Source organism: Psittacula echo, assembly GCF_963264785.1.
Source record: "Psittacula echo genome assembly, chromosome: 3".
Classification (NCBI taxonomy): domain Eukaryota; kingdom Metazoa; phylum Chordata; class Aves; order Psittaciformes; family Psittacidae; genus Psittacula; species Psittacula echo.
The window spans coordinates 21,103,840-21,131,250 of NC_137736.1; the positions used below are offsets into that span (position 1 = coordinate 21,103,840).

General features: G+C 42.7%; 1 protein-coding gene across 8 annotated transcripts in view; it reads right to left on the reverse strand.

Annotated features, from left to right (window-relative positions):
- The window catches only part of ST3GAL6 (ST3 beta-galactoside alpha-2,3-sialyltransferase 6), a 49,770-nt gene extending 23,385 nt beyond the window's left edge, over positions 1 to 26,385 (reverse strand). For 2 of the 8 annotated variants that reach the window (XR_013956487.1, XM_080614156.1), the window contains exons 1-4: positions 24,522 to 24,753; positions 3,589 to 3,688; positions 2,752 to 2,820; positions 1,401 to 1,478 (exon numbers count right to left, since the gene is read on the reverse strand). Coding sequence is in view for 7 of the 8 variants with exons in the window: in XM_080614156.1 (XP_080470282.1) it covers positions 1,401 to 1,478; positions 2,752 to 2,820; positions 3,589 to 3,677 (236 nt within the window). In the remaining variant the exon portion in view is untranslated. The other 6 variants (XM_080614159.1, XM_080614158.1, XM_080614157.1 and 3 more) reach the window with 6 other exon arrangements.
- Positions 26,386 to 27,411: the final 1,026 nt, after the last annotated feature.

A 27,411-nucleotide genomic window follows, 5' to 3' on the forward strand; every position in this document is an offset into this window, starting at 1 on the left:
CATCTACTGCAAAGAGATTGTTAATTCTAGCTCTTCTGGCTCTGGTTCCTTTCCAATAAATAATTCTGCCAGGTTAAAAATCCTTGCAACCTCCCAAGGCTATTACCAAAGTGCACAGACCAGCTCTTCAGCTCACACAAACTATCTCTGTAAAGGAGCTGTGGAAATATGCAAGAGATTCTGTTCTAGCTCCGCACCTTTTTTCTTGCTGCACATCTGAGTCCATACCTGTCCCCCTTGCTCAGCACCAGAGCTATCCTGCTGAGCCTGACATAGAGACAGCCTGGCCACACTGGGGGAAGTAAGGAGGGAACTAGGACTACTTCACTGGGCCAGGCAGCTAACTAAAACTCAAAGACCACAGGACTGTTTTGGGTAGAACAAACTTAAGATTGTTCCATGTTCTTTAACATAATAACAGCACTGAATCAAAGCCATGTTTTCTTGTACAGCAAAAAAAGCAATGGTGTCTTTGCTTAGAGCTTTAAGACTCCCTCAGCCAGGACTTGGTCTGAACATCTTCCCAAGCCTCCCCAGGACCATACTCAATGTCTGCTCAGGCAAAACACAAAGCCAACAATATAGCCTGTCTGCTTCTGGTCCCACGGTACTTTCTTGACCTCTCATTTAAGACTTGTGCTTTTAATAACAAAAAACTCCTATTATTTTCCTCACAAACCTCTTGGATGCACTTTTGTGACCAAACACCTCCTTCGTTTTGGGCTGAAGCTCTTCCTTTTTTCATATGACTGCTTTGTTACAAAGGAAGCTTTCTATGAGTATACTAAAATGGAGAACACCTACACACAATTCAACAATACTATTAAAGGAACAAAAGCATGAACAAACTCAAATTTCATTAAAACTCCACTGAAGGGGAAGAATCTTGTATCATTAAAGGTTAGATGAATTCTTGCACATTTCATTCTCCACTTTTCAAATAAGAGATTTTCAAAATCTCTCTGATTCCTGGCTGCTACAGAAATACTTAACTACCAAAAACTCTTTAAAGTGCATGTTTTTAATAACAGAATGACTGAGTTTCAGTCTTGGATGTGAAGACTTTTTTACATCAAAGACATGGAGCAGAGGGAACCTAAGGCTTGTATTTCAATCATTAAAATAGCTTCACTGTTATTACCTAGAATATCTGAACAGGAAGTATTTATTTATTCAGTACAAATACCAGCATTTTGAGCTAGTTGTGTGGTATTGCTCAGATGCTGATCAGTGGCAAGCTAAACAATTTGTGTTGCCACAACCAGGCAGAGTAGCAATGAAAAAGCTATACTTTTAGAGGTAAATCAAAATGTGAAATAGGCCAGAATATGTAAGTAGCTCATTTCTACCTCAATCAGCACAGACTTTCCTTTTCCCTCTACTTCCCACAGAATACTCACCCCAGTAAAGATTCAAATGCTGGTTTCAGGAGACAAGTGTCCAGCGCGTTCCTTCTCTCCACAGCCGTAGGTGGCAGCCTGCAAAAGAAGAATTTCAAAGAAATAGCAGTAACAGGAATCGGTAGCAGCAACAAGGTAGGGAAACTTGGACAAGCGAAATCAGTGAAAGCTGATTACTGAGTTAACACCACACTAAATTTTCATGATTGCCTTTGCATCATAAAGATGGATTTTTATCATTGCGGCATACAATTACTAGCAAAGGCTTTCATCTCATGGCACTGTTCCAAAGGGTCTGCAACATCCCTTCTCAGTAACTATCAAAGCATCCATAACCAGGTGAGATTTCAGACCTACCTGCAGAGAAGCAGGACACCTGGGCTGAATCAAGCCTGCAGCCATACCAGATAGCATCACCAGCGCTCCTCAGAGAAGAGTTGCATTTAGAGTGGGGAATAGAGAGTACCACATAGGGTACTTCAAGGAAAGTGAGATTCTTTGGGCTTAAGTCATTCCTCTCATAAGGCTAAGACATTTCTAAGAACATTCCCACCTTGGTGATTTAGCCCCATTAATAACAAATACAAAGCCCAGAAGGGAGGACAAAGTTCAGTGTGAGCAATGCGTGCATCTGGGCTGCATTAAAAACAGAAGGATGAAACCACCACATTAGAACCACAAGCCAAACAGACCATTAAGGTTAATTGCTTTTAGTAACCCCAAGTTGTCATGTGATACTGACACTAAAAAACACTCTGTGAAACGTATCAGCTGGCCACCTCGTTGCTTTCCAGCATAAGCCTCACAGATGGCATTTTGCAGGATGGCTTCAGAGGGAAGAGGCCTGCTTTTAAATTTTAGCATAGGCACTTATTAGTCCCAGAAACCTAACTGCAGGAATTTACTAGCACAAGATCTGCTTATACATGCACTTGCGCATCACAAGTTAACGACACCTCTGATTTATTAAATTTTAAGTGCAATAGCTGCTCTCATAGCTCTGCTCATTTTATTCAGGAATAACTCAGAATTGCAGAAATTTGGAAGTTGTAAACAAATGTCCTTCCATCAATTCACTGCTTGTTACAGACAATCACTGTAAATGGCCATAAATATTAACCGAACACTGGAAACGTGACATGGACAAACTCCCTTTGCCAGACATATTACAATTGTGTTCGTAACAGAAACAGCCAACAGACAATAACCAGTACAATAACCAGTTGAATGGTGAGCCTACAGACAAAGGTTACTGATTTTAGTCTTGATGCCTCCCACCTGCCCAAAAACCAACCAAACAACCAAAAAAGCAAAAAATCCCACCACAAAAATATTCATCTGCTGAACTTACTGGGTAACTCCACTAGTCTCATAGGAAGGAGAAGCCCTCACAGAGGAAGTCTGTCCATAAAAGCTAATCCTGCAAAAAGGGAAATGTCACAACACTGTGGTTTGCTATAAACAGAAACCACAACAGAAAGCCACTCTACCAATTGTATGCTATAAGCAAGACAAATAGAGTCACATAAATCACTACTTTAAAAAGCCATCACTATTATCTTCATAACACAAACACACTGCTCAGTCCTGGTCACAGCTATGCAAAAGGCAATGGAAACTCAACTTCTTCAATAACTATGCTGAATTTTAGGTCCCAAGACACCTGTCCCAAGAAGCCTGGAGACAATGAAGGTTCACTTCGCACAAGGATGTCACTGGGGCTCGACAAATTTCAGCTTTTCAAAAGGTATCCACTACAACTGCAGTTATTCCCATGTGTGGAGCAAGCCTCTCCCATGACATTTATCAGATACCTAAAGAAACAAGCTAACACTAAGCATGTGTGGGGTGGGAGGAGTTACAGACAGTACACACAAATAGGATATCTCTTCTCACCTAAACACCTATTTTCCTGAAACTCAGAGGGGCTATCCCTGTCTCTGAGGTCCTGATCTTTCCACACAATCAGGCTCAAATCAACCACTGGGTTTAAAAGTGACATGAGAGAAGGTCGACAGGATAGAATCAATCACAGTACAAAACAAAACAACCACAAAACAAAACACAGAGTAGTATTCACTTCTGCTGATCATTATTAAACAGCTCTTCAGCAACACAGCAACTCCCAGCCACATCTCTTACAGCCATGAGAGCGTTTGCACTGTAATTGAACAAAGCATCACCATACCAGTAGAGGTTATTTCTCCACAGATTTCCATGCAGTATACCATACATAACAGCAGCAGCCAGGATAAAAACCAGAAGAATTCGTTTCATGACTAGTAGACCTGAAATGTAAGAAAAACAAGACATTTAAATCCAAGTCATGCTATTAACATGAGCTTTTATAAAGCATCTTGAAACCTATGAAAGGAAATCATCATTATTACAAGCATTCATTACCACCACAAATTTGACAGGTGATCACTCTGGTTTGATTTCTCACACAAAGTCACAGTGCCAGGAGTTGAATGCTGTTTTGCACCTACGACACATGCATACTCTACACAGAAGCATTGAGAGGGTCTCACTCTAGGTTCTCTCTGAAGGCACAGGAAGAAGATGGGCTCTTCCAGAAGCCTGTCAGAGTAAGAGCTCCTGTCTGCCCATTTGCAGCCCAAAGAAACCAGCCTCTTGGTTCAGACGTTGGCCTTTACAGGTAGGTACCTGTGCTTCTCCTCTTTCTTGCGCCACACGCTATCAGTTTCCATAATTACACAATTAAATAAGCATTAGCACTTTGCAGGAGGTAAATAGGCTGATGCTACTGAAGCTAAACAGGGTATGAGCTACCTAAAATTGCTACCAGCTTTTTTAGGACCACTAAATATTCTTAAAGTCTGGTTTTGGTCATCTAAAGCTGTACTGAAGCCATCTGCTTATGCCTTCATGTCCTTTACAGTCTCCAGCTCCTGACTGAGGACAGACTTCATAGAATCATAGAATAGTTTGGTTGGAAGGCAAGTTCAAAGGTCATCTAGTCCAACCCCCCTGCAATGAGCAGGGACATCTTCAATTTGCTCAGGTTGCTCAGAACCACATCCAGCCTGGCCTTGAATGTCTCCAGGACTTCATTGCTCAAGTGACAGAAAAATGCTATTTTCACACATCGCAAAGCAAGGAAGACAAGTTAGGATCCAGTCTATGGAACTTACTAATCACGGAGAAATAGTGTTCATTTTTTAAAACACTTCATTGCACAGTCTACTAAAAGAAAACCACAGACATATCAGAAGCTCAGGTATCTGGCAAGAAACACCGAGGGAAAAGAAACTTCTGTATTGCTCACATCTAACACACTGAGCTGCCCTCTCAAGTAGTTATGAATAAACTGTTGTTGCTTAATCTAGTGGAAATCCAAAATACCATTCTGGCCACAAGCTACTGTGGAAATTTACTCCAGAGCTATACCCTTCTATTATTTTCACTTCTTCCCCTACCATGGTAAGCAGGTTCAATATAAACAATGCGTGAATACCTATTTGCATATCTATATTTTTATAGTGAAGGTATGAAACAGCTATCCAGCAAACACAAGCCATATCCAAACATACTGCTGCGTTTTTCTGCTGAGCAGAACCTTTGGATTTATGGTTTGGTTTTTTCTTCCTTTTTTTTTTTAATTTTTTTTTTAAATTCTGTGTTGATTTTTTTGAATATTTAGAGTTGCTCTTATTTTAAACCTGTGTTAAACAACCCTAAGGCAATAAAACTCAAAACAGTTATAGTCCAGATGATTTACAGCAATATGCTTTATGCTAGTAACATCTTAACATCATACTTTGTATTAAGGACCAATAAACTACTAGAGCGCACTGCATTTTATTATCAGAAATAGAGACACGAACTACTGATGAAGACATACACTACTGCCACTCACACAGACATTTCTTTGAGGTGAAGCTAACAGTGAACTATCTGTTACAATTACTTGAGTGCAACAAGACACCACTTCCTTATTTACACATACACCCCCTGCCCCATCCTTCACACAAGCTTAACCATAGGGTCAGAGATAGAGTTTTATAACAGTATCTAACCGTAACAAAGCCGCACAATTAACAAGCTATCATCTATCAACCTTAAGTATACCCTCCAGGCTATCCTGCTCTGTTCTGGATGAACTACAGGCTGCAGCTGTTGCGATTTCAACCTTTCATCCCTCCCTGGGAAGTAACATTGCCTCCCTTACAGCTCCAATCCCCTTAACTCTTCTGGAAGAGTTACTACAAAATTTTTTGACAGTCACTCTCAAACTCTAGAGCAAACCCTGAGTTTTTCTGCAATAATTTTATAAGTCTTTCCCTAAAACTGCAAAAATACTACCAAAAACCCCTTACCTACTGAGTTTAGTCAGATGCCATTAACAGCAATTAGCTCATCATTTTGAGTACCATCATGCACACATGTACAGGACAAACAGGTGATCAGGCTCATTCAGCATGTGCTTATGAAAGGCAGATCCTGCTTGACTAACCTGATCTCCTATGACAAAGGTGACCTGCTTAGAGGATGAGGGAAAGGCTGTAGATGTTGTCTACCTAAACTTTAGTAAAGCCTTTGACACCGTTTCCCACAGCATTCTCCTGAAGAAACTGGCTGCTCATGGTATGGGCAAGTGTGCTCTTTGCTGGGTAACAAACTGGCTGGATGGCCAAGTCCAAAGAGTGATGGTGAATGGAGTTAAATCCAGTTGTCAGCTGGCCACAAATGGCATTTTCCAGGGCTCTGTATCAAGGCCAGTTCTGTTCAGTATCATCATCAATTATCTGGATGAGGAGATCAAGTACACTCTCAATAAGTCTGCAGATGACACAAAGGTGCACAGGTGTGTTGATCTGTTTAAGGTTTGAAACGCTCTACAGGGGATCTGGACAGGCTGCATCAATATTCTGAGGTCCTGCACTTGGGTCACGACAACCCCATCCAATGCTACACACTTGGGGAAGAGTAGCTGGAAAGCTGCTTGTCAGAGAAGGGGGCCCTGGGGGTGTTGGCAAACAGCTGGCTGAATATAAGGTAGCAGCATATCCAGGTGGCCAAGAAGGCCAATAGCATTCTGGCCTGTATCAGAAACAGTGTTGCCAGCAGAGCCAGTGCAGTGATGATGCTCCTGTACCTAGCACTGGTGAGGCTGTACCTCAAATCCTGTGCTCAGTTCTACACCTCTCACTGCAAGAGAGATATTGAGGTGCTGGAGTATGGCCAAAGAAGAGCAATGAAGCTGGTGAAAGCTCTAAAACCCAAGTCTTATGAAGAGCAGCTGAGGGAACTGGGGTTGCTCAGCCTGGAGAAAAGGAGGCTCAGAGGAGACCTTATCAGTCTACAACTCCCTGAAAGGAGGTTATAGCAAGGTGGGTGTCAGTCTCTTTTCCCAAGTAACAAGAGAACATAGCTTCAAGTTGCACCAGGGAAGGTTTAGATTGAATATTAGGAAAATTTTTTTCACCAAAAAGGTTGCCAAGCATTGGACCAGGCTGTCCAAGGAAGTGGTTGAGTCACCACCCCAGAAGTGTTTAAAAGATGTATAGATGTGGCACTTAGGGACAAGGTTAGTGCTGGACCTGGCAATGCTGGGTTTACAGTTGGACTCTATGATCTTAAAGGTTTTTTCCAATCTAAATGATTCTATATTTGAAAAAGATACTGCTCTCCTTGGGTTGTTTTGTTTGGGTTTTTTCCATTGTCAGTATTTTTACCCCCTCCTGGTTTGCAGAAGTTTGCTAAAATATCCCACTAAAATGGAAATTAACTGTTTATTTTTATTCCCTAATTCAATCAATGCAAGCATCAATTAAACAACAGAACATAATGAACCAGCTCTTCAAATAAAGTTGCTAAATTAGCAACTGATTACATTCCTGATTTTGCTGACTTTAATGGAAGAGACCTTGCTGAAGGGTCAGACCAAGGTACGAAACAGAGCAAAGACAAAGCAAAGGGTATTCAAAAACCAAAACATTATGAATAACAGTACCACTCAGAGAAAAAAAAAATGTTTGCAAAGTATTTACGAAGATATTCATACAGCCTGCAAAATATTCATTTAAACAAGAAAATGTAAGTCAACATTCTTCAAACAGGATCATAAGGAATCTGTAGCAGCTTTCAGCATCACATGGAGGACAATCAGTGTGGCACTCACATGAGAATGTAGCATCAGTAGGGTGTACCTAACTCAGCTCTTGGCAACATGAAACAGCCTTAGTTACACAAGTGTCTTCTCACCATCCCATCCCCCAGTGCCTGGCTTCATCCAGTTCTTTAAGAAGAAAGTTCTGTACTCAAGAAAGACAGTCTTTTTAGTGAAGACTTTCTTAACCTGGTTTAGTAAACAGAACCATTGCCTTGTTTATGGAATAAATTATTCTGGCTGCATTTTTAACGGTGACAGCATTTTCCAGCTCTCCCTATTTTAAAATAACCGAGTGTTACAGAAAGCTAATCAAAGGAAAACAAACTCCTACAATGTAAATATTGCACTAGAAAATTCCCATAGTTAGAGATGCAAGAAAATAGGCAACTGAGAAGACACAGCTCAGATGTAAAATGACAGGCCCATTCCAGCTTGTTTATCACAACATAAAATCCTGCATCTTGATTTAAGCTCATCAACCTGACTGACAGAGGTTATGGTGCCCTTAGGCCAAGGTCAGTCAGGGTTAAGCAAAACAAGGTGGACAAAACTGGAACTCAATTATTCAATTCTCTCCTCTTTCTAAAAAGCCTATGGTGATCCACACAAAGGAAGGGGCAAGGAACCCAGTATGCCAGTGCACAATGCCCATAATGTTACCTGGTCAATTTTCTGAAAGTAAGCAAGCAACAGAATGCATAAGTATCATAAAGAGATTGATGGGTATTTTTTATTAAGAATCTAAGCCAACTTCCGCTGTTCAACTTCTTACCCCAGCCAAGGCAGAGCTACAATTACAGAATTATCAGACCCTGTTATGGTTATTAAGTGATCTCAAGATCAGTCTGCATCTCCTATGGACAGATGGGTCCACCCCAGCTCCCACCAACACACTGACTACATTGCAAATTTATTATATAATTCCAGAGGCGAATATTTTCTTTCCTTGGTGGAAGTGGAAAACCAATGTCCTTGTCAGAGCTGCATCTTTACATACAATTAGTCTTTGTTTTGCAACTTCATCAAGTGTGGTATCTGATATGAGTCACCACCTCAGAGCTCCAGTTTATCTTTCAACTTACATATGCAGTTGATGCAGCCATGCCACAGAATAATCACACAGAAAACTACAGCTGTTGGACTGGGCAATCACATGACCACATTACAAGCACCTTTTTTCATTACCCTTGTAAGCCTTACTTTTGCTTTCTTCCTTGAAATTAGGTTGTCAATAATACAATGCAGGAGACTTTTCCGTATGTGCCACTCATTTTATAAAGCACCTTTGAGTATTACTAAATATTTAACTAAAAAGTGGTTACTGCTACATTAAAAACTACTAATCTTAAAACAATGTTGGCTCCATACCTAGTCCTGTAACAGTTTAACTCCTTGCTGCTGCAATTAACTGACAGCATGAAAATTTCAGCTCACTCAGACATCAAATTCCTAGCTCTTGTAGTTGTGGGGGAGGAAGGGAAGTGAGCTTGAAAATATGGTTTGAGTGGACTTTGAAATTTGAAGGGACAGCAGAAAAAGCACAAAAAAAAAAAACCTACTAAAAAGTTTAAAAAGAAATATCAGGATTTTTAAGATGTAGCCAGTCTCTTGTGGGTTTGCTTGTGATCACCAGTACTGCAGCACTGCTTCCTTTTGGTCAGGATGTAGTGCATGCCTGGTGGAACAACTACACAGCAAGATGACAAGAAAGGAGTTTTCTCATCATCATTTGTCTCAAGTTATGTGCCTTAATGTACTCACATTATGGCAGTTTATCTGTATCTTCTGCCAAATATATACAGTATTCATCATTTAACTCTTCCAGTTCTTGCTCTTGCGCAGTTCATTAATTCCTCCTCTCTTCAGGAAGGAAATGCTATAGCAGACAATACAACAGCACTGCAGCAGAATCTTAAAGGTACTGAAGTAGCTGAGTCAGTCTAATCCCTTCCTCACACACTCCTTATATTTTTTCATCATTTCCAGCCCTCCTTTTGATTTCAGCTTATTAAGAAACAGAAGACCTCAGGAATATTTAGTTTCAATGAGGATATATTGGGTTACCCTAGCAAAGTGGCCGTGAACTAAAACTATGTTACTAACTCTCTAACAACAGTGGCTTAGTTTTGAAGTAGCAAGTTTAACAGCATCTTAATTGGAAAAGATCCTTGCTAACCTGCCCCACCCCACACAAAATCAAAGCAGATATTCCTGTTCCTGAAGGCCTGTACAATCCATGACACCAAAAACCTAAGGTTTTATTATGTTAAAATGTCATTGGGGACTTCCACCATCTCACAAAATCTGTACCAGCAGTGGAATATTCTTCCTGCACTGGAAGATACGATGTTTCTCTTTCAATGATGAGGGTATAAGCAGTTGAGAAAAGAGTCTGGCGACTTGGTATGAAAACCAGAGCCTTTTTCCCCTGCAACAGCTTACCAAACTAGCTATTTACTTCAACAGGATCATGGTAACTGTGAGAAAAGATGATCTTCCTCTAGAGCTCTTCTTTGTTAAGGAAGGTTTCCAGTGTTTCCCTAACATTTTCCCTCTCTAATGCTGCAAAAGGCTTCAAAATAAACAGCAAAGTATTTTTTTCTCCATGTACTCAACTTCAAGCAATGATGTCCAGTAAATTTTATATCACAGTAGTAGTGATGTTTAGTAGAATTAAGTCAACTGTTGTTCTTTACCAGCTATTACAGCCAGAAATGTAGCCTCTGCTGACATTAATGTAGTGGGAAGAGATGTAAACTAAAGCTATGCCCACCTCTGACTTTTTGCATGTTTGCATGCTAAGTACTGTACACAAATTCAGGACAGGCTGTGAGAGTTAACAGATTTGGTTTAGGAACTAAGTGCTTGCCTGCCTCCCTTTCATCATCCTGCTAATGATGAAGCCTACTGTGTACCACAAGAGATAGCAATACATTTATTTTGTGGATAAGTCATCACCATTTTATTCCATTTTTGCCTTTCAAGTACAAACACAAGTGTTTTGCTTCTCACCCGAACATTCCCAACAGCTGGGTCAAGCAAGAAGGAAAAACAATTTAATCTGTATTTTTCAGTGACAATCTTCAGTTTGCTTCTGTCTAAAATATTCAAGGAGATCTCGGCATCACTTTCCCTTGTGTGTGACTCTCCAGTTTTACTTAAAGCTCAGAAGCATACCTAGACAAGATGGCTGGTGGAAGAGGGAGGTTAGCTCCCCTAGAGAAGGCTGCAGGCAGGTCTGGGAACAAGCACAGTTTATCTCCTTGTTTTGGGCATATCCAAACCTTCATCTCCAGTCTCACACTCCCACCTCAATTCCCATTACTTTTTCCTGCAAGAAATCAGGTATGGCGGTTTGTTCTAGCCAAACCTAAGCCCTTCAGCATTTCAGACAAGATGTGAAAGACACGAGTTCATAGCTTTCCAAGGAAAACATGCCATCAATAGGGAGAGTTTGGCAAAAGCTGCAAAAAGCCTGTAGGTCCTGACTTACGCTTGCAGTCATTACTAGGCTCAGACTCTCTTGTTCTTACATCCTTTTTATCTAGTGCAGTACGATCATCTGTTCAGTGGCATAACCCCTTTTTCACTCCTCTTCCCTCCCCCTCTGCCTGACCACCCAGGAGCTTTTACATGTGTTCCACAGTGGGAGCAGGAACAGAAAAAATAAAAAGGTCAGAAGAAAAAAAAAAAAAAAAAAAAAAGAAAAGGAGGTTGCATGCACTCAAGACTGTTTCTTGGATAGCAAGAAGAAGACACGTGCAGGTCCAGGTCAAGTTACTACAAGTTTTTTAAAGCTTACTGAAACAGCCTCCCTTTCAGCTGCAAAAAACCTGCTGTGATAAGAGAAGTTCTCAGAGGTACCACAATCAATGATGTGCCTTGTTTCACAGAGATATATCATTTTTGGATCTACCAGTACAAACCATAATGTCACTTAGACTGACACCAAATACTAGATCTACAGATGAAAAACAAGAGTACACAGCATCAGCCACTGCATCCTGCCAGAAAAGCCTGAGGAGCAAAACACAATGGAGCACGGGTATTGGGTCTCACTGAAATAGCCCTCAACAGAAGCAGTATTTGGCGCAACTGCCTGATGCTGAGTTAATTAGCCATGCTGAGAGGCAGAACATGTTACCTCCAGCTGGGGGCTATCACAGAGTTGCTATGTCACCCTTGAGATTCAGGCTAATATTCTGGCTCAGATCAAAGTGCAATGGGGATCCCTGGCATCAGGTCAACGTGACAGAATGCTCCATTGCATGGTGTAGACATACAATTAAATCTGTAAGCGTAAAAGAGCTGGTTTGATATATCTCAGCTGGTGAATGTTGTTTTCAATTATTTTTCCTCCCTCCAAGACAGAAAACAATACTCCCTAATGTTCCAAAATGGCTTGGGGCTCCTCCCAACAACAGACACACTTTTTGTAACACAGTTAAACACTGCTAACTTCAGTTTAAAAGCCCTGGTTAGATTCCAATCCAACTTGTGGCTTTGAGGGGAAGTGGAACAACAGTTAACTACTGGATTCTCATCTAACTGGTGCTTCCTAAGTATCACAGATTTCCAGAAACCTTGCCTATAACTACGACCAAGAGTAAGATTAAGTCCACAGACTCAGCTTTTTGCCTGCTTTTTTGCCTTGAGACGAGGACTAGAAGGAAACGTCCAATTTATGCAAAGGTGCACAGAAGTTGGGAACAGATATTTCCATACGCTTTCCCTGTCCTGTCTCTCCACAAGCCTCCTCCCCCAACACACTTCACCCCTCTTCCTCCCACCTCCGGCTCTTCTTCTTCCTCCAGTGCACTTAACACAGACATATTCCTGCCATGCCCACCAGCCACAAGGATGCAGTGCCATACAAAACCAACTCCTTTGGATTCAGTCAAAAAGATAACCTGTGCATGAAAAGAACAAAGCTGGTATCCGCTGAGCACAGATAGCTCTGCTTTGCCTCCCAAAGCTTTAATCAAGGCAAACATCAACTCTAACTACACCTTTAAAAATAATAATAATAATAAAAAAAAAATATCAATCACAAACACAGTAACACAGCCTTAGCTGAAAGATTTCTTCCAGCCCTGTTGTGCTGTCCCAGATCAACCTTTAAAGCTTTAGCCAGCCTAACTTAGGCTGCTATTTATATATTACGCATCACAGGTGTTGGTATAATACATGACAGAATAAAATACACAGAGAATGGATGCCATAAATCTACATAGCTCCTCCTGCATACTGTGGTGACAACACTGCTCCTTCTCAGCCTATGCTTTCCCCCTCCCTTCAGCTCTTCTTCCAGAAAGACTGGAATACAAACAAGCCATCCAGTGCATTCTGGAGGTCAGAGGTCAAATCTTTTTCTCCTCATACCTTGACTTGAGTAACTGACAAGGTTTCTGTCAACTTGAGCTGCTCTTCCTGAAGGAACAGAGCACCATGGTTTTGAATTGTTTTGCTGCTTCACCTCCTTTTAAACCAGAAAGACAAAAGACATGCTATACAACAGTTGAGAAAACACAAAATGATTTAGATCCCACTACAACATCAGTAACTCATTCACACCCACTCTTCTTTGTCCATGAGTGCCTGCAGAGCCAGAGGCTTGAGGTTAAACGAACAATCCTTCTTAGGTTTCCCAGAGGGAAAAGATGGAAAAAAGTGAAAGGAAGAAAGAATAGAAATAGCCAAATTAGTAAGGTTTCAAACAGGTCAGTTATAAACCATATCAGCTCACTGGTTCCCTCCCTTCCTCCCCTGCCCTGAAATCATACCAATCTAAATAAATAAAGGTCCAGCAAGAGAACTTTATCTATATCATGCATGCACATTCACTACAGCATTAAGTTCACCTTAAAACAAGGCACACTTTGTCTCCTTATAATGCCTAACTAAAGCATTCAGCTCTGGCTGACTGGGAGCTAGTGATTTAACCTCAGCTCTCACAAGACTGGCTAGTAATTACAAAAGTGCATCTACCAGTCATCTTGGGGAAAATAAAGAATAATCTCAACCATGAGCTAAAATAAATAAATCACAACAAAACAAACAAACCCACCCCACTCACAGGCAAATTAGGACTCTTAAGGGCAGAGGGAATAAAGTTGGGGGGGTGTGTGTGTTTGTTTTTAACAACTGTGAGAGGGCCACTTTACTTAACTTCCCTACCAGCACCTAGAAAATGAAATGCTCCCTTATCTACATCAACAGTAGATACCAAGTAAATCAGACTAATGTCTCTGTTAGTCATAATAGTATAAATCCTGATGACTACCCATCTCAGAATCTGCCTCTAAAGAAACACAAGTGCTTGCTGTATGACTCATCTTCACAGTAGCATTTGCAAGCCCTAGTTATGATAAAGTCCCAAAATGCATGGACCACCATCATCTGATGTCACAGCTCTTTTTATAAAAAACAACAAGTTACATTATGCTGGTTTGTATGGATTAAGAGGCCCAGCATACAAAACTGAACAGTTTAATTTTCACTTAGATAACACACAAGGCATGTCTGCGGTCAGAGCTCCAAACCTAATGTTCGCTGATTTTTGCTGTGTTGCCCCTCATCTTGCCTCAACTGCTAAAAAACAAAACCAAAATAAAAATACACATTAAAAAAAAAAAATCAAGATCCCCGGCTACCTGAGATGGAATTTACCCCAACAGCAGATTCTACAAGTCAATCCGCTGCAAGGCATATGTGCCAACAGAGAGCTCTGGGATTCTCAGGAATGCAGCAAAACGAGTCAGTGAAAAGTGTAAAACTAAATTAATTCAGGGAGGGAAGAAAATGAAGATAAGTGGTAGCATTCACCCCACACTACTAAGTCCTGCAAGTTTCCTTGGGCAATAATCCTGCCAGCCCAGGTGTGGTGGGCTGGCCCTGCCTGGACACCAGATGCCCACCAGTGCTGCTCTATCACTCACCTAAGCTGGACAGAGGAGAGAAAAATACAACAAAAGGGTCATGGGTCCAGATAAGGACAGGGAGCGATCACTCACCAATCACCATCATGGGCAAAACAGACTTGACTTGGGGAAATAAGTTTAATTATTAGTATTATATATTTGTTATATTACCAATCAAATCAGAGTCAGATCATGAGAAGTAACACCAAATATTGAGAACACCTTCCCTCCACCCATTCCTTCTTCCTAGGCTTAATTTTACTCCCAAATTCTCTACCTCCTCCCTCCAGGCAGCACAGGGGAACAGGGAATGGGGGCTGCTGTCAGTACATCACACATTGTCTTTGCAGCTCCTTTTCTCTTAGGGGAGGACTCCTCACACTCTTCCCATGCTCCAGCGCGGGGTCCCTCCCACAGGAGACAGTTCTGCATGAACTTCTCTAACATGAGTCCTTCCCACGGGATGCAGTTCTTCATGAACTGCTCCAGTGTTGGTCCTTCCAAGGGGTGCAGCCCTCCAGGAAAAGGCTGCTCCAGCATGGGTCCCTGTGCAGTCACCAGTCCTGCAGCAAACCTGCTCCAACACAGGCTTCCCATAGGGTCACAACCTCCTTTGAGCATCCCCCTGCTCTCGCATGGGGTCCTTCAGGGCTGCACGTGAATATCTGCTCCATCCTTGGAACTCCATGGGCTGCAAGAGGACAGCCTGTGCCACCTGCATGCAGCCTGTACTACGGGCTGCTCTGGTACTTGGAGCACCTCTCCTCCTTCTTCAGTGACCTTGGTGGTTGCACAGCTCCCACATTCTCACTTCTCTCGTCAGCTGAAGTTGCACAGCAGATTTCCCCCCCTTGTTAAATATGTTACCCAAGCGGTGGTACCACCATCATTGATGGTCTTGACCAGCAGTGGGTCCATCTTGTAGCCAGCTGGCCTTGGCTCTATCAGACATAGAGGAAGCTGTGGCCAGCAGCTCCTCACAGAAGCCACCCATGTGGCCCCCTACCAAATCCTTGCCATGCAAATGCAATACATCAGGAGAAAGCTGGAGTTCACCAACAGCTTGAGCAGCTTCTCTGATAACGTTAATGCCTTAATTCAGCATTGCAATGAATACGTTCACATTGCCTTTGATTTTGACATTTAATCAGAATACGCACCTTAGCTGCTACCTACTATAAGAAAGCTATATCCAAACTGACAGTGCCAAACTGGAAAAACTCTAATATTGTAAATATTAAGGCTATTTTCAAAAGCCCTTCTTTATATGCAGCTTTGTTTTCTTAGCACTAAAGCTCAAAAAAATATTTACAATAACAACAAAAACACCCATAGGAAGAAAAAGAAAATGAGCAACTTCATAACTATGAGAATGGTTTGTGGACATGAAGTGTATTTGATCTAACAAAGAACTGTTGTAAAGGTTGCAGCAGAGGCTGTATCTGATCCCCTAAAGGCATTTAGTGCTTTGCTTCATTTCTTAGATGTGAACAGAGGAGAAACTACCACATACAATATTCAAACAGTACTTCTCCTGAGGATTTTGAGAGCTACGAGATACATAGCATAGTGGAAAAATGTAATCCTGAAGAACACTGAATGCAGCATAAGAAATATTTTCTGAAAGAGAAAGGTTGCCAGTAAGTGCACATATGTGTACATTGTGCTTTTCTTTAGACAATGTTAAAATCAAATTCACAATAAAAGCCCAGAACAAAGATCAGTCTAAAAGACAAAACCAGAACTGGAATTCTTCACAGACTGTTAGTTGCTATAAGTGAACTCAGGTCCTTACAGAAAAGTTTACATAAGTTCATTTATGTATTTCTGTATATAGAGAGCTATAAAATAACACTACAACAGGTCATACTGCAGTGCTAACTTTTAGTGGTTATCCAAACTATAGTGGAGCTCATAGCCCTGATTCATGCACCTTCATTTCCTTACCTATACATTAGGAAAGCTAATTATCTCTGACTGTAATCTTCAATTGCCATCTGCCTGGGAGGAAAGCTGCCTAAATTAGTCCAGTCCAGAATGCTGGGAAAGCTTATATGCTACACAGAGACACCCATTTAGGGCTTTCAGGCCTCAATCCTCTCTGAAAGTTAACCACAACCCATTTCCTTCCCAAAACTAAAAATCAGTGTATCACCGCTTGGAGGAGGGGGATGAAGAATGGAGGGGTGTTGGGTTTTTAGGTTTTGGTTGGTTTTTTTTTTCAGAGGACAGTCACTCCTAAAACTGAGGGGAGTCAAAGGTGCATTTCACCACACCCACACATCATCTTTCAGGGTCTAACAGCCTTCCTACTGGGGTTGCCCTGCAGTGGCTAAAATGCCTACAGTCCAGCTGAGAGCCAAAAGCATGCAGGCAACTGGGCAGCCTTCCTGTGAGTGACAGACTGCAAACATGCAGTCCAGCCCCTGCTGCAGCGATGGCTTCACACAGGATCTTCTGCTTCATATCATCAGCACCCTTCAGTTTGATTTGTTCCTTTCTGAGCCAAGTCTGGCTGCTGTAGGTGAAAGCGGGTGTCTATTTCTGCTGTTTGATTCTCAGTTTCAACAGTCCTTAAGTGCTACACAAAGCAAACAGCAGTTTCCTCAGGACTACAGTATTTTGAAACAGATCAGCCATCCTCCCTTACCTGATCTTTGCTGAGCACCAAATTTGACCTGGGCTGTATGTGTGAATACCTCTTCTTAAGATAAGACAGTAAACGGGTAAGCCCTTAGACAAGAAAGAGTTCACCTCCTCATGATTCACCAGCAGGGTGATGGATTTCTGTCGTGGAACAGATCTGCTCTTCCTGACAAACTGGCCCACGCTGCAGCAGGGATAAAACATAAGGATAAAGTCTGATATTTGCTTCAGCATAAGACTGGAAGTCCTCTAGAACAAGATACACAGTAAGCATGACCTACTTTCCTGCCTATTGACATCTCTTTCTTGCTACCCTGACCACACCAAATCCACCTCAGCCTCCAGCACCACCATGTCCTCTCAAATTGTAAGTCATGCCACAGACAGCACAGAACTCCATTAGAGCATGAAATGCAGTACAGTAAAAGGCTTTTTGTTCTGTTAGAGCACATGCTCTTAGCATGAAATGAAATTTATGCAATCATATCTTGTACGCATGCATACATGCCCTTTCCTTCCTTACCTATAGAACTTTTGAAACCTTCTGGCTAATTTCAGTCAAACTTGACAGATTAGGAACTTCATGTGTTTGAGACCTCCACAAATTTTGCAAAAATAGACATCTTAGTAGAACAAAGATGCGCTATAAGCTCATCTTTCATTAAAGATCAGAAAGTCTACATACAGAAAGACATCAGAAACCTGGTTTCATTACATCTGTTTATCACACAATTGTGGCAGGTATTATAAAAGCCTCTGGCCATTAAAGAAGTGCTAAAATTTTGAAAAGCCTTGCACAAATATGTAAGTGTCCAAATTTCACAGATCAGTGGCCTGAAGTAAAACATTTTAAATACCCCTTTCAGTCACTTAATGGTGTTAGCTGACTTCAATCACACAACTTCAAAAAGTCACTGCCACCAGCTAGTATTTATCATAGGAAATATTCTCTGAGAAATCCGAATGAGATATTGGTTTTCACCATTCTTTCTGAAAAGCTCTGAACAACATTCTCATTGTAGATTAAAATGTAGATTAAAAATCCTTAAACTAAGGTTTAAGGCTTAAGCCATCAAAGAGCTTATGTCCCACACTGAAAGCAAATTATGGCATGCCATTAGCACAAGAAGGAATGAAAACGGCTATTCTGTTCAAATGGCTCCAATGAAAATGAAGTAACAGTGTTTAACATGTTTTCCAAGAAAAGGCAGTCAATCTTGAGAAACCGTACAACTGCTATTTACACTGACCAGTAATTTTAACCATCTGGCTACTCAAAATCCAGTTTACATGCATGGCCTGTGCTCCACTGCACAAAGTGAGCAACACAGATACAAGAAACACTCTGCTATGTCAGATCAATGCTCATCTTGCCCACTAGTCTGTCACCAGCAGTGATAGAGGGAGATGCTATTTAGGGACAGCACATTGTGGACTTTCTGGTTTGTTCCCCTTGCAGCATCTGCAATTGCTTCGTACAGGATTTGGAAGATAACATCACCACCTACTCTTTTTATTATCCCTCTTACGGACCCACCAGTGTCTACACTTAGGAACCAAGGCAAATGAAAGGACAGGAAACCCACCAAAGGAGACTGAAGTGGTACTGCTACATCAGAGCTGCTGAATCACAGGGTGCTTCACTACAGACACAATCCTGAGGCCCTCAATTTTATGAGAATGGGGAATTAAAACTGTCGTGGGTGGCTATAAAATTAGGGGGGAGGGGAAATAAGCTTATACAGCCTTCCAGAGTCTAATCTGAGGCAATTGAGCCAATTCTCAGCTAAGGCAAGCAAGTCACCCTGTCCCATTAAATATTGCAAAATATTTGGGCAAGCTGTAGTTTTCCCTTAACAGTCTCCCAGCTAACCAAATGAGAAGGCAGTAACTTGTCTACACTAGGGGCATAATCAAGACTAGCTACCACATGCTAGCAAGCCTTGTACACACACACCAATACAGACAAATCCTAACTTGTTCTCACACTTCAAGTGGATTTATTACTATGGCTCCACTTAATCTTGTGCAAATTTTATGTTCAAACAGACCCTACAAAGTATCTCCCATCTATACCACTAACCCTCCCGTCCTGGTCTCAATCCCACACATTTGACTTCAGACTACCCTAAAGCACTGTGAAGATGCAGGTGATAATGTTTCCAGGGTGCTCAGACATGACATTGGTGGAGGACAAAGACAGGCAAGTTCAAGAACCAGAAAGAAACAGGTATTATCTTTTTGACTGTCAAAAGATGAATGAGGTTGTGCCTTCATTCAGCAACAACAGCTCTTCAGCAGTAAGCGCCTCCCTTTCTCTTCACTGCAGTGAGGAAAACCCAAAAGGTCCTTCCCCGCACTGTCCCTTGCGTTATGCTAGGGTACTTGTATACTCCTTTACCTAAGCAGATCAGTGACCCACCACGGGCCATTGTGTAGCCAAAAAAATCACAGCCCAACACACCTGCAAAAAATTAGCTGCCCAGAAGAGAGCCCAGCTATAACCAATATATATATATATATATACACTAGAAAAAAAAAAAGATAATGGCAAAACCACAAATTCTCCCCCCCACCCCTCCATCCCATGTGGGGTATAATTTGTATTTTATACACACATTTTGTATTGACTACTAAATGACCATTATATAGGCATGTTATTTCCTCTTCCAAGGCTCCAGGTAATCCAGTGACATGCCCCTCACACCGTTTTCATTTTGCTGCTGGCCATAGGGCTCTGAAAAGCAGCAATGAAAGCAAGCAGTGGCCAGCTACCACTGTGCAAGTGCCAGTCTGCAGATCCAGTCTAACAAAGAACTCTTCTGAGCTCTGCAGCAGCTGATCATTATTTCAGTGTTTCCTGAACTTGTACTCACAAGGACTAGAAACTTTCTCAAAGTGAGCTGAAGACTCAGTGGAAATCCAAGACTGCTAGCCACCCATCTCACAAAGTTTCCTACTGGCTAGCAGCCCAAAAGAAAGCAATATTCCCCTATGGAATGGAAAATTGCACTCTAAATCAAGAGATGTTAAGAAGAGGTTCAATAATTAAGTCTGAACTTCATTTCTGTCAGCTCTTAAAACCAGTTCCTTCATTACTCCATTCCTGCCCTTCTAACAGGAGGGAGGATCAGCTCTGTGGCTCCTCAGACTTTACAGCCTTCCCTTCCCAGGCAGGGCAAGTGGGAGCTATTCAAGTTTTTGCCTTGCTCCTCCTGGCTCCCCACGGGTGCAGGAATGTAAAGAATAGCTCTGGCACAATGTACTCCAGTTTTGCTGCTGCTGCCAACAAGGCTGGAAGCAGAAGCAGTGCAGAAGAACAATTACATGCAAAGTTTGGGCATTACCCAGGGGAAGCTTAAAATTTGCTCATTCAGTTGCAGCGCTTCCTCTTGAGATAAAGGCTTTTGCCTTCAAGACCAAAGAATGATCAACTCTGAAAGCGGAAGAGATACCCCACTCAAATAAAATGAACTTTAAAAGGAGGTGATATTTGAAGACGACAGGTACAGAACGCAGCAAGAAGCAGTATCACAAAGTATTTTGCAACATTCTGCATCTCCATTTGCTCAATGCACTTTTCAAAAGGCAGCAATACTACACACAAGCCACATGTTCACTATTTTTGTTTCATAGCACACCTGAGCTAATACTAATCACTTTTCAGCTTTTCAACCTTTCTGCACAAACAGTACCTAGATATCAGCGATTACTGCACTGAGCCACAAAGTGAGAATAATTTTCACACACCACGGAAAGGTGACTTGCAAAGGAAATAACAGCTTGCACGTCATGTTTTCCTTCCAACCTCAGTACACATCAAGAAAAGCTGAGGGTTTTTTTTTTTTTCTTCTTCTGTAGCAGGATAAAAGAAAGATTTAATGCTTCAAATAGTTCACACACCAAATAGTAAGAGAAGTGTTAACTTCCCTTGAAGACTATGAATAGGTACAGAAGTAGCCACACATAACATAGCAAAAATGGAAGTAGGAGAAACTGGATTAATGGGGAAGTTCGGGGGGAGGGGAGGGTATTCTGCTACAAAGCTCTTGTTCTTGAGTAAACAGGTGGTAAAAATTAGGGACTCTGAAAAAAAAAAAAAAAAAAAACCAACCCTGTACATTCAGTTACTCCATAAATTAATTTACCAATATTATTTACTAGCTTCCCTATAAGGCCAGAGAAATCAATGAACAAATTACTCAAAAAAAAGACAAGTTATCATAAGCTTGATAAATTTAACTCCACTTAAACACACAGTGCACATTTCAATTGATTTAGCTACAACAGTGCAACCATCTGTAAAGCAAGATGTCTGTAAAATCAGGTATTTCAAGTAATCTTGAGCCTGTTCCTAAAATGAACTTAACTAGGGAGACACAGCAGAGTATCTCTCATCATACACACAGTAAAAATAACCTTTCATGCCTCTTAGTAAAATAACCTTAATGTTAAGGTAGAAAGACAAACAAACCAAGATGCTGGGCTACAGCTCAAGCTATACCGTGGAGGAAAAAAAAAAAAGCAAGAGCCTTTCCCCACAAGCCCTTTGAGTCAATGATGTGGACCACCTCATGTAGATGTTCCATCTTCAAATGGCCAATCTCACTGCATCCTCTTCCAAGCCAAAATACTTGAACCAATCTCCAGTAGCATATGAAGCAACACATAAGCAGCAAACAAACAAACAAAAAAAAAAAGAGCCAAAGCAGTGTATGAGAACTTTACCAAGCCTGTCTTGGGAGAACAGATCAAACCTTTACTGAAAGGCACTAATCGTGGTGTGCTCAGAAACTAACAATGAAAACAAGAAAGGATAAAAGTGTTGATGACACAAAGAAGTATCATAAGAAAAACTCTTCACAGTCCCTGCCTTCTATCCAAAAACAATCACACAAGGAAGAAAACAATCATCTGAAATACTCTAAAATTGTCTCTGCATGTAAGCTTTCAAAGGTCTGAGGAGACAGTGGAAGAGAAGCATCTCAAGCACTTGCCCCTGCAAATGAGACCCACCACCCCATCAGCTACTGTATTTTCCTCCCCAGTGAAGCAACTCTCCTGCGTAATTGCAAAAGCTATTATACAGCAGCACACACAGTACATACCTCATAACTACACAGTTATACTATAGTACATACTATCTCACCAATCACCTTTTATAGCCAGAACACCATAACTCACCTATTTCCCCACTTGTTCACAACTCAGGCACTTGTGATCTTCCCACCAGCTTTCAGGTTTGGCTGTCCTGCCTACATGCTCTGCAGCTGCTCCCAAAGGCACCTCAGCAACAGGGAATTGATCCCACAGAGAAACTTTCCTGCTAGTTTTGAATAGGGGCGTATTTGAACACGGAAAGTTTCACAAGTCTCAACAGACAATTCATACATCCCATAAGCAAGAGAGGTCTCCTACAGCCAAAATGACCCCTAGGGAGATCATGGATTTACCCACCTTTAATACTATAGCCTTAAGTTTAAGAAATAACTTAAATTGACTCGCAGAGAGACAGACATGCTAAAGAAGCAGGTACTGCATCAAGAAAGATGCAAAGAAAGATCTATAGATTTTTTCATGTAGGTGAGAAGAATAAAAACAAAGATACAGTCGTGCTGTCTTACATGTGGAAGGAAGGTTATTTTAGCTTCAGTTCTATGAGCTAATCAGATAAGAATATATCCTATTTGGAAATGGATGAGTAGGAAGCCTCGTTCCATACACATTTCCTTTTCCTTTAAACTGACTCTGAATGTAGCTTTTTAAGTCTAGTACCATGGCATTCACCACAAAGTATATATTTTTTTTTAATGAACAATGTTTTTAGGCAGTTCAGCTACAACAGAATTGCCAGGTTAAAACAAGCAATTTCATCCCATCACAAAGTCTGTCCTTTCTAAATCATTTTGCAACCACATGGTATGGAAGAACAGATTGGCATAAAGTGGGTAAAGAGAGGGACAAAACCTGAAGAAACCTGGACAGAAAGTTTCAGTTGGGTAGCAGGAGCACAACAGCTGAGCTGTTCATCTCGCTGGAAATTTTAATTTGTGAGAGGACAGCAAGCCCGACCTCACAGTTTGCAATACCTAAAATAGAAGCACCACCCCCACCGCCAGAAAATAATCCAAAGACTTTCTTTAAAAAAAAAAAAAAAAAAAAAAAAAAAAACCCACAGAGAACATAAAACTTCCAGGGTTTGTTTCTTCCCAAAACTACAAGGAACGGATTTGCATAGCTTCAGGTTGAGTCTACCCACAGAGCCATTGTTTCTTCCCCTAGGCCTTGGGCATTTCCAAGGGGCAGTCAGTCTCTCGCTTTCGGTGCCCCCACTAAAAGCAATCCTTTATCCGAACCTGCCTGACCGGCAGCCATGGCAACACGCTAGGATTACCAGACCCAAGCATCTTAGCAGAAGCCACGAGTCTCCCCTCAAATTCCATTTACGGACCGCTGCCGGCCGCCACCGCTAGCTCTGCCTGGAGGCTCCCCCTGCGCGGGGCTGCTCGGCCCGCATGTGCCTGCTTTCCCCCTGCCCATCTCTGGAGCCCCCGCCCGGCGCCCCACCACCGCCCCCCGCCCCGTAAGCACCGCCGGGCCCCACCGCCACTCTCCGCTCGCGGGGCGGCTCTCGGTGGCAGCAGCATGCGGCCCGGCGGCTGGGACCGGCTCCGCCTGCCGCCCACCAGCGGGGCTGCTCCAGGAGGCCGGAGAGAGGCGAACGGCTTTCCCCCCCAGCCAAGATCCTTCCCGGAGGAGCCGCCGGGGGAATGGGGACGGCCCCTTCCCTCATATCCCCCAACCTCGAGCCCCCGGGCCTCCTACCTGGCTAGGCGGTGGCCGGCAGCCCGCCGGACCCCCCTCGGCGCGGGCGCTTCCTCCTGCGCTGCCCAGCGGCGGCTAGAGCGAGGCCCCGGTCACCGCGGCTGCCCTAGCCGCCCGCTGGGGAGCGCGCCCCCCAAGGGGGCCCTTCTCCGGCCGGCTGGGAGAGCCGGCCCCGCATGCGGCCCCTCAGCCCAACTAGTCCCAGCACCGGGCGCCTGTATGGGGAATCAAGCGCATTCAAGTTCCTCCGGCTAACCGGGAGGCGGCAGAGCTTCAGCTTCAGTCAGGGTCATCCTCAGCGGTAACCGGGTCCCTGCAACGCCGCGATGTTAATTTTTACCAGGAAGTTCCCAGGAACCTCTGGGAAAGGTCTGGGACATCTCATCTCACCAGCCCTCAAGCCGATTAAAATTGTATTCCCTTCAAAGGAAGCTTGTAGAGGCAGGCTTCATCTCTTTGGAAATTCAATTAATTCCTTGAATGCTTTCACCCAGGAACAGGCTGATGTATTCGAATAGCCAGCTCTACCTTTGAATATGTAGTCATTTACATTAAATAACAACGTTGTTGGCAGCTGCTGCCATCAGTACTTACCTGAAGGAGGTTTTAAAATTGGAAACACACGTAGGCTTTACGCTGGAAGCTTTCCCGGCTTGAAATAACGCAAGAGCGCTGTGGGAAGGAAGATGGCTCACGGCAAGAACGCCGGCAAACCCGAGAATAAGGGCTTTCGGCGTGCCCGGTCCTACGAGTTCAGGCACCATCCACGAGATCCTCCCAACCAATGCTCTTTACAGAGCTCGCTACACTTTTATAAAGTAGAGGGGAGGTGTTCACTTACCAGTTGTCAGCACACCAGATGTTTTAAGTCATCCGAGCAAAGGGGACAGGGCTTGCCGCTTATCAGGGCCGCTCAGGCTGCTTATCGGCCTTACTCCCGCCCGGCGGTGTTTACCGTAAGGATGAAGAAGAGAGCTGGTTCCAGCTGAGCCCCGCCTGCAAAAGAAAACATAAAAGGAAGCACGTTCTGTGTTTAGGCAGACGTGATACTCAGCTCGAGTCTGCTGAAATTCCTCCTTGAATTATAAAACCAAAGCCTTCCAGCGGGAGGAAAGACTCACGTGAAGAAAACTAAAGTGCTGCTCCGTCTCCCCTCAATAACGACCGCATCTTCTCTGACTGACTTCAGCTGCAGCCACCGTTTCTCTTCCCTCCTCCCCTGGGCCGGAGCCGTCCCCCTCCGCGCCCGCCCCTCCAGCCCGGGGGAGGCGGGAGACCCACAAAGCGAAGGACAGAGCCTCCCTCAACCCCTTCTGAACCTTTCCCACCCCGCCAGCGCCTCCCCAGCCTCTAGAAATTAACAAACTGATTGTCACCTAGGGGAGAAAAGGGGAGGGGGAAACCAAGCAAGCTGAAAGCCACAGCGGTTATTTCAAGTGTAGGATTCTCCTTCCCCCAGTACCTCGCCGCCTTCTAGCTAAGTCCCAGCGAATGCCATTAGTGGATCAACTACGCCCCTGAAGAGCCCCAGAAGCAGAACCCCACCCTGTATGACCAGCACAGGAGGGAGTCATGGGGCTCCTGGAAAACTCTTCACACTACGACAGCCAGCCACGCGGGCCTGGGTGTTACTGTTTGAAAATGAAGGTTAATAAGTAATTCTGTCAGTGATAAAGGGGGTGGGGAAAAAAAATACCGTTTTATCCGGAATCCTGTGCTGCGTCAATGTGGTATTTTGCTAGAAGAAGTCTGAGGGGTTATTAATAATCTAATTGTTCTCTCCTGTTTCAAACGTAATCTTGACCACTTTTAACCTGACAATTTTCTACATGATACTTCAGGGAGCTTGTGGTATGGCTTTAGCATTGTATCAGAACAAGATGCTTCCTTTCCTGGAAAAGCAGCTCTTGGGGTTTTGGTGACTGTCACTGGGAATGACCAGAGGTGGAGTCTCTTCTCAGCAGCAGCAGTTTTATACAGCCTACATGTAACAAAAATAACAGATTAAAAGCAGGGAAATTTTAGCTATTCCTAAGGGACTATCCCACTCTGTAGCCTGCTGAGATGGCTTTCAGTGTGTTCTGGGCTGGGAACCAAAGTTTGGTTCTCTGTAATTTGCCTTCCTTTGAGCTGGAAAATACCTTCATACATTTGTCCTCTTCTCCCAAGAGATTCCTCAGGTCTTCACCCTTCACGTCCTGGTCTTTACAAAACCCAGCTGCTTCAAAGTATATAGCTAAACTACCTGCCTTCTAAAATTAGTTTAACTGTGCTATATGTTTTTCCTATTAGCCCTCATCTCTTCTGTCCTTACCCTTCAGCTCACCTAAGTATTACAGGCAAAAAATCAACTAAAAAAAAAAATAAATAAAAAATCATTAAGGTTGCACAATGAAGGAGTCAGAAGTTAGGAAATGTGACCTCACATCCACCCCCTTTCTTATACTCAGTCTTAAATTATGTAGTCCAGTATTATTTTGTGCTGGCCTTGCTTTATTTTGCATGGCCTCGCCTTTGTTTAGGATACAGGATGAACTTACTCTCAGGATGTGCCAGATTTTTGCAGAACAAGATGCTGAGACTATTCACCACAAAGAAGTGTAGGAAACCTTGAGGAAATGGATGCTATTCCTGCCTCTGTTCCAGACAGGATGCATGTGCTGCAGCTGCATCTTTTGTGCATGAGTTCATGGGCATGAGCTCATTTCACGCTAGCTAACGTGGGTATTAGTAACAGTCTAATAACATGAATCTTTGGGCAGGCTGAAAAACACAGGGGAGAAGAATATGGAATGTGCTGTTAGCAGGGCTGAGCCACTGGCTCAGAGAGACCAACCCAAGTCACTGATGCATCTCTGAACCTAGTTAGACATATTCAATGTTCCTATGGTGATACTATGTGATGACTTAGAAGTCATTTGATTTTACAGCTGGCTGTAAGTTATGTGCTTGTCAGTTTTCTGCAAGGCTTGCACAAGGTGTTTAGGTCTAGTAAGATCTAAGCATTCACATTTGCAGCCAAAGTGATGTAGTGCTGTGAACAGAGGACCTGTTGCTCATAGTTTTATTCCCTTGCTTAAAGGCAGCATGTGTAAGAAATTCTAAGACACTGGAATGCATCTCTATTTGCAATAAACTGCAAAATCCCAAATTCCAACTACATTGGTCAAGCAATATAATAGTCTAATTTGTAATAATGTAATCTCACTTTGGTATCTTCTGGCAACTGTAACTGTCTAAGACCATCAACAGAATGAAAGCTGGTGTTTGCTGTCATCTAAGTATGTTGAACTAAATCCAAGGATTCAATGGCAATTTGAACAATTAATATAGTGCAAAACAAAGTTTAGCTTCTTGGTATTTTCAAAATGATCTGCACAAGCAAGAAGTTAGTAACTCATCTGCAACATTGATGAATTTACTTGGCAGAAAGTATAAGGAATCACTTCTCTGGGATATAGTCTATTGCACACAAATGGTATGA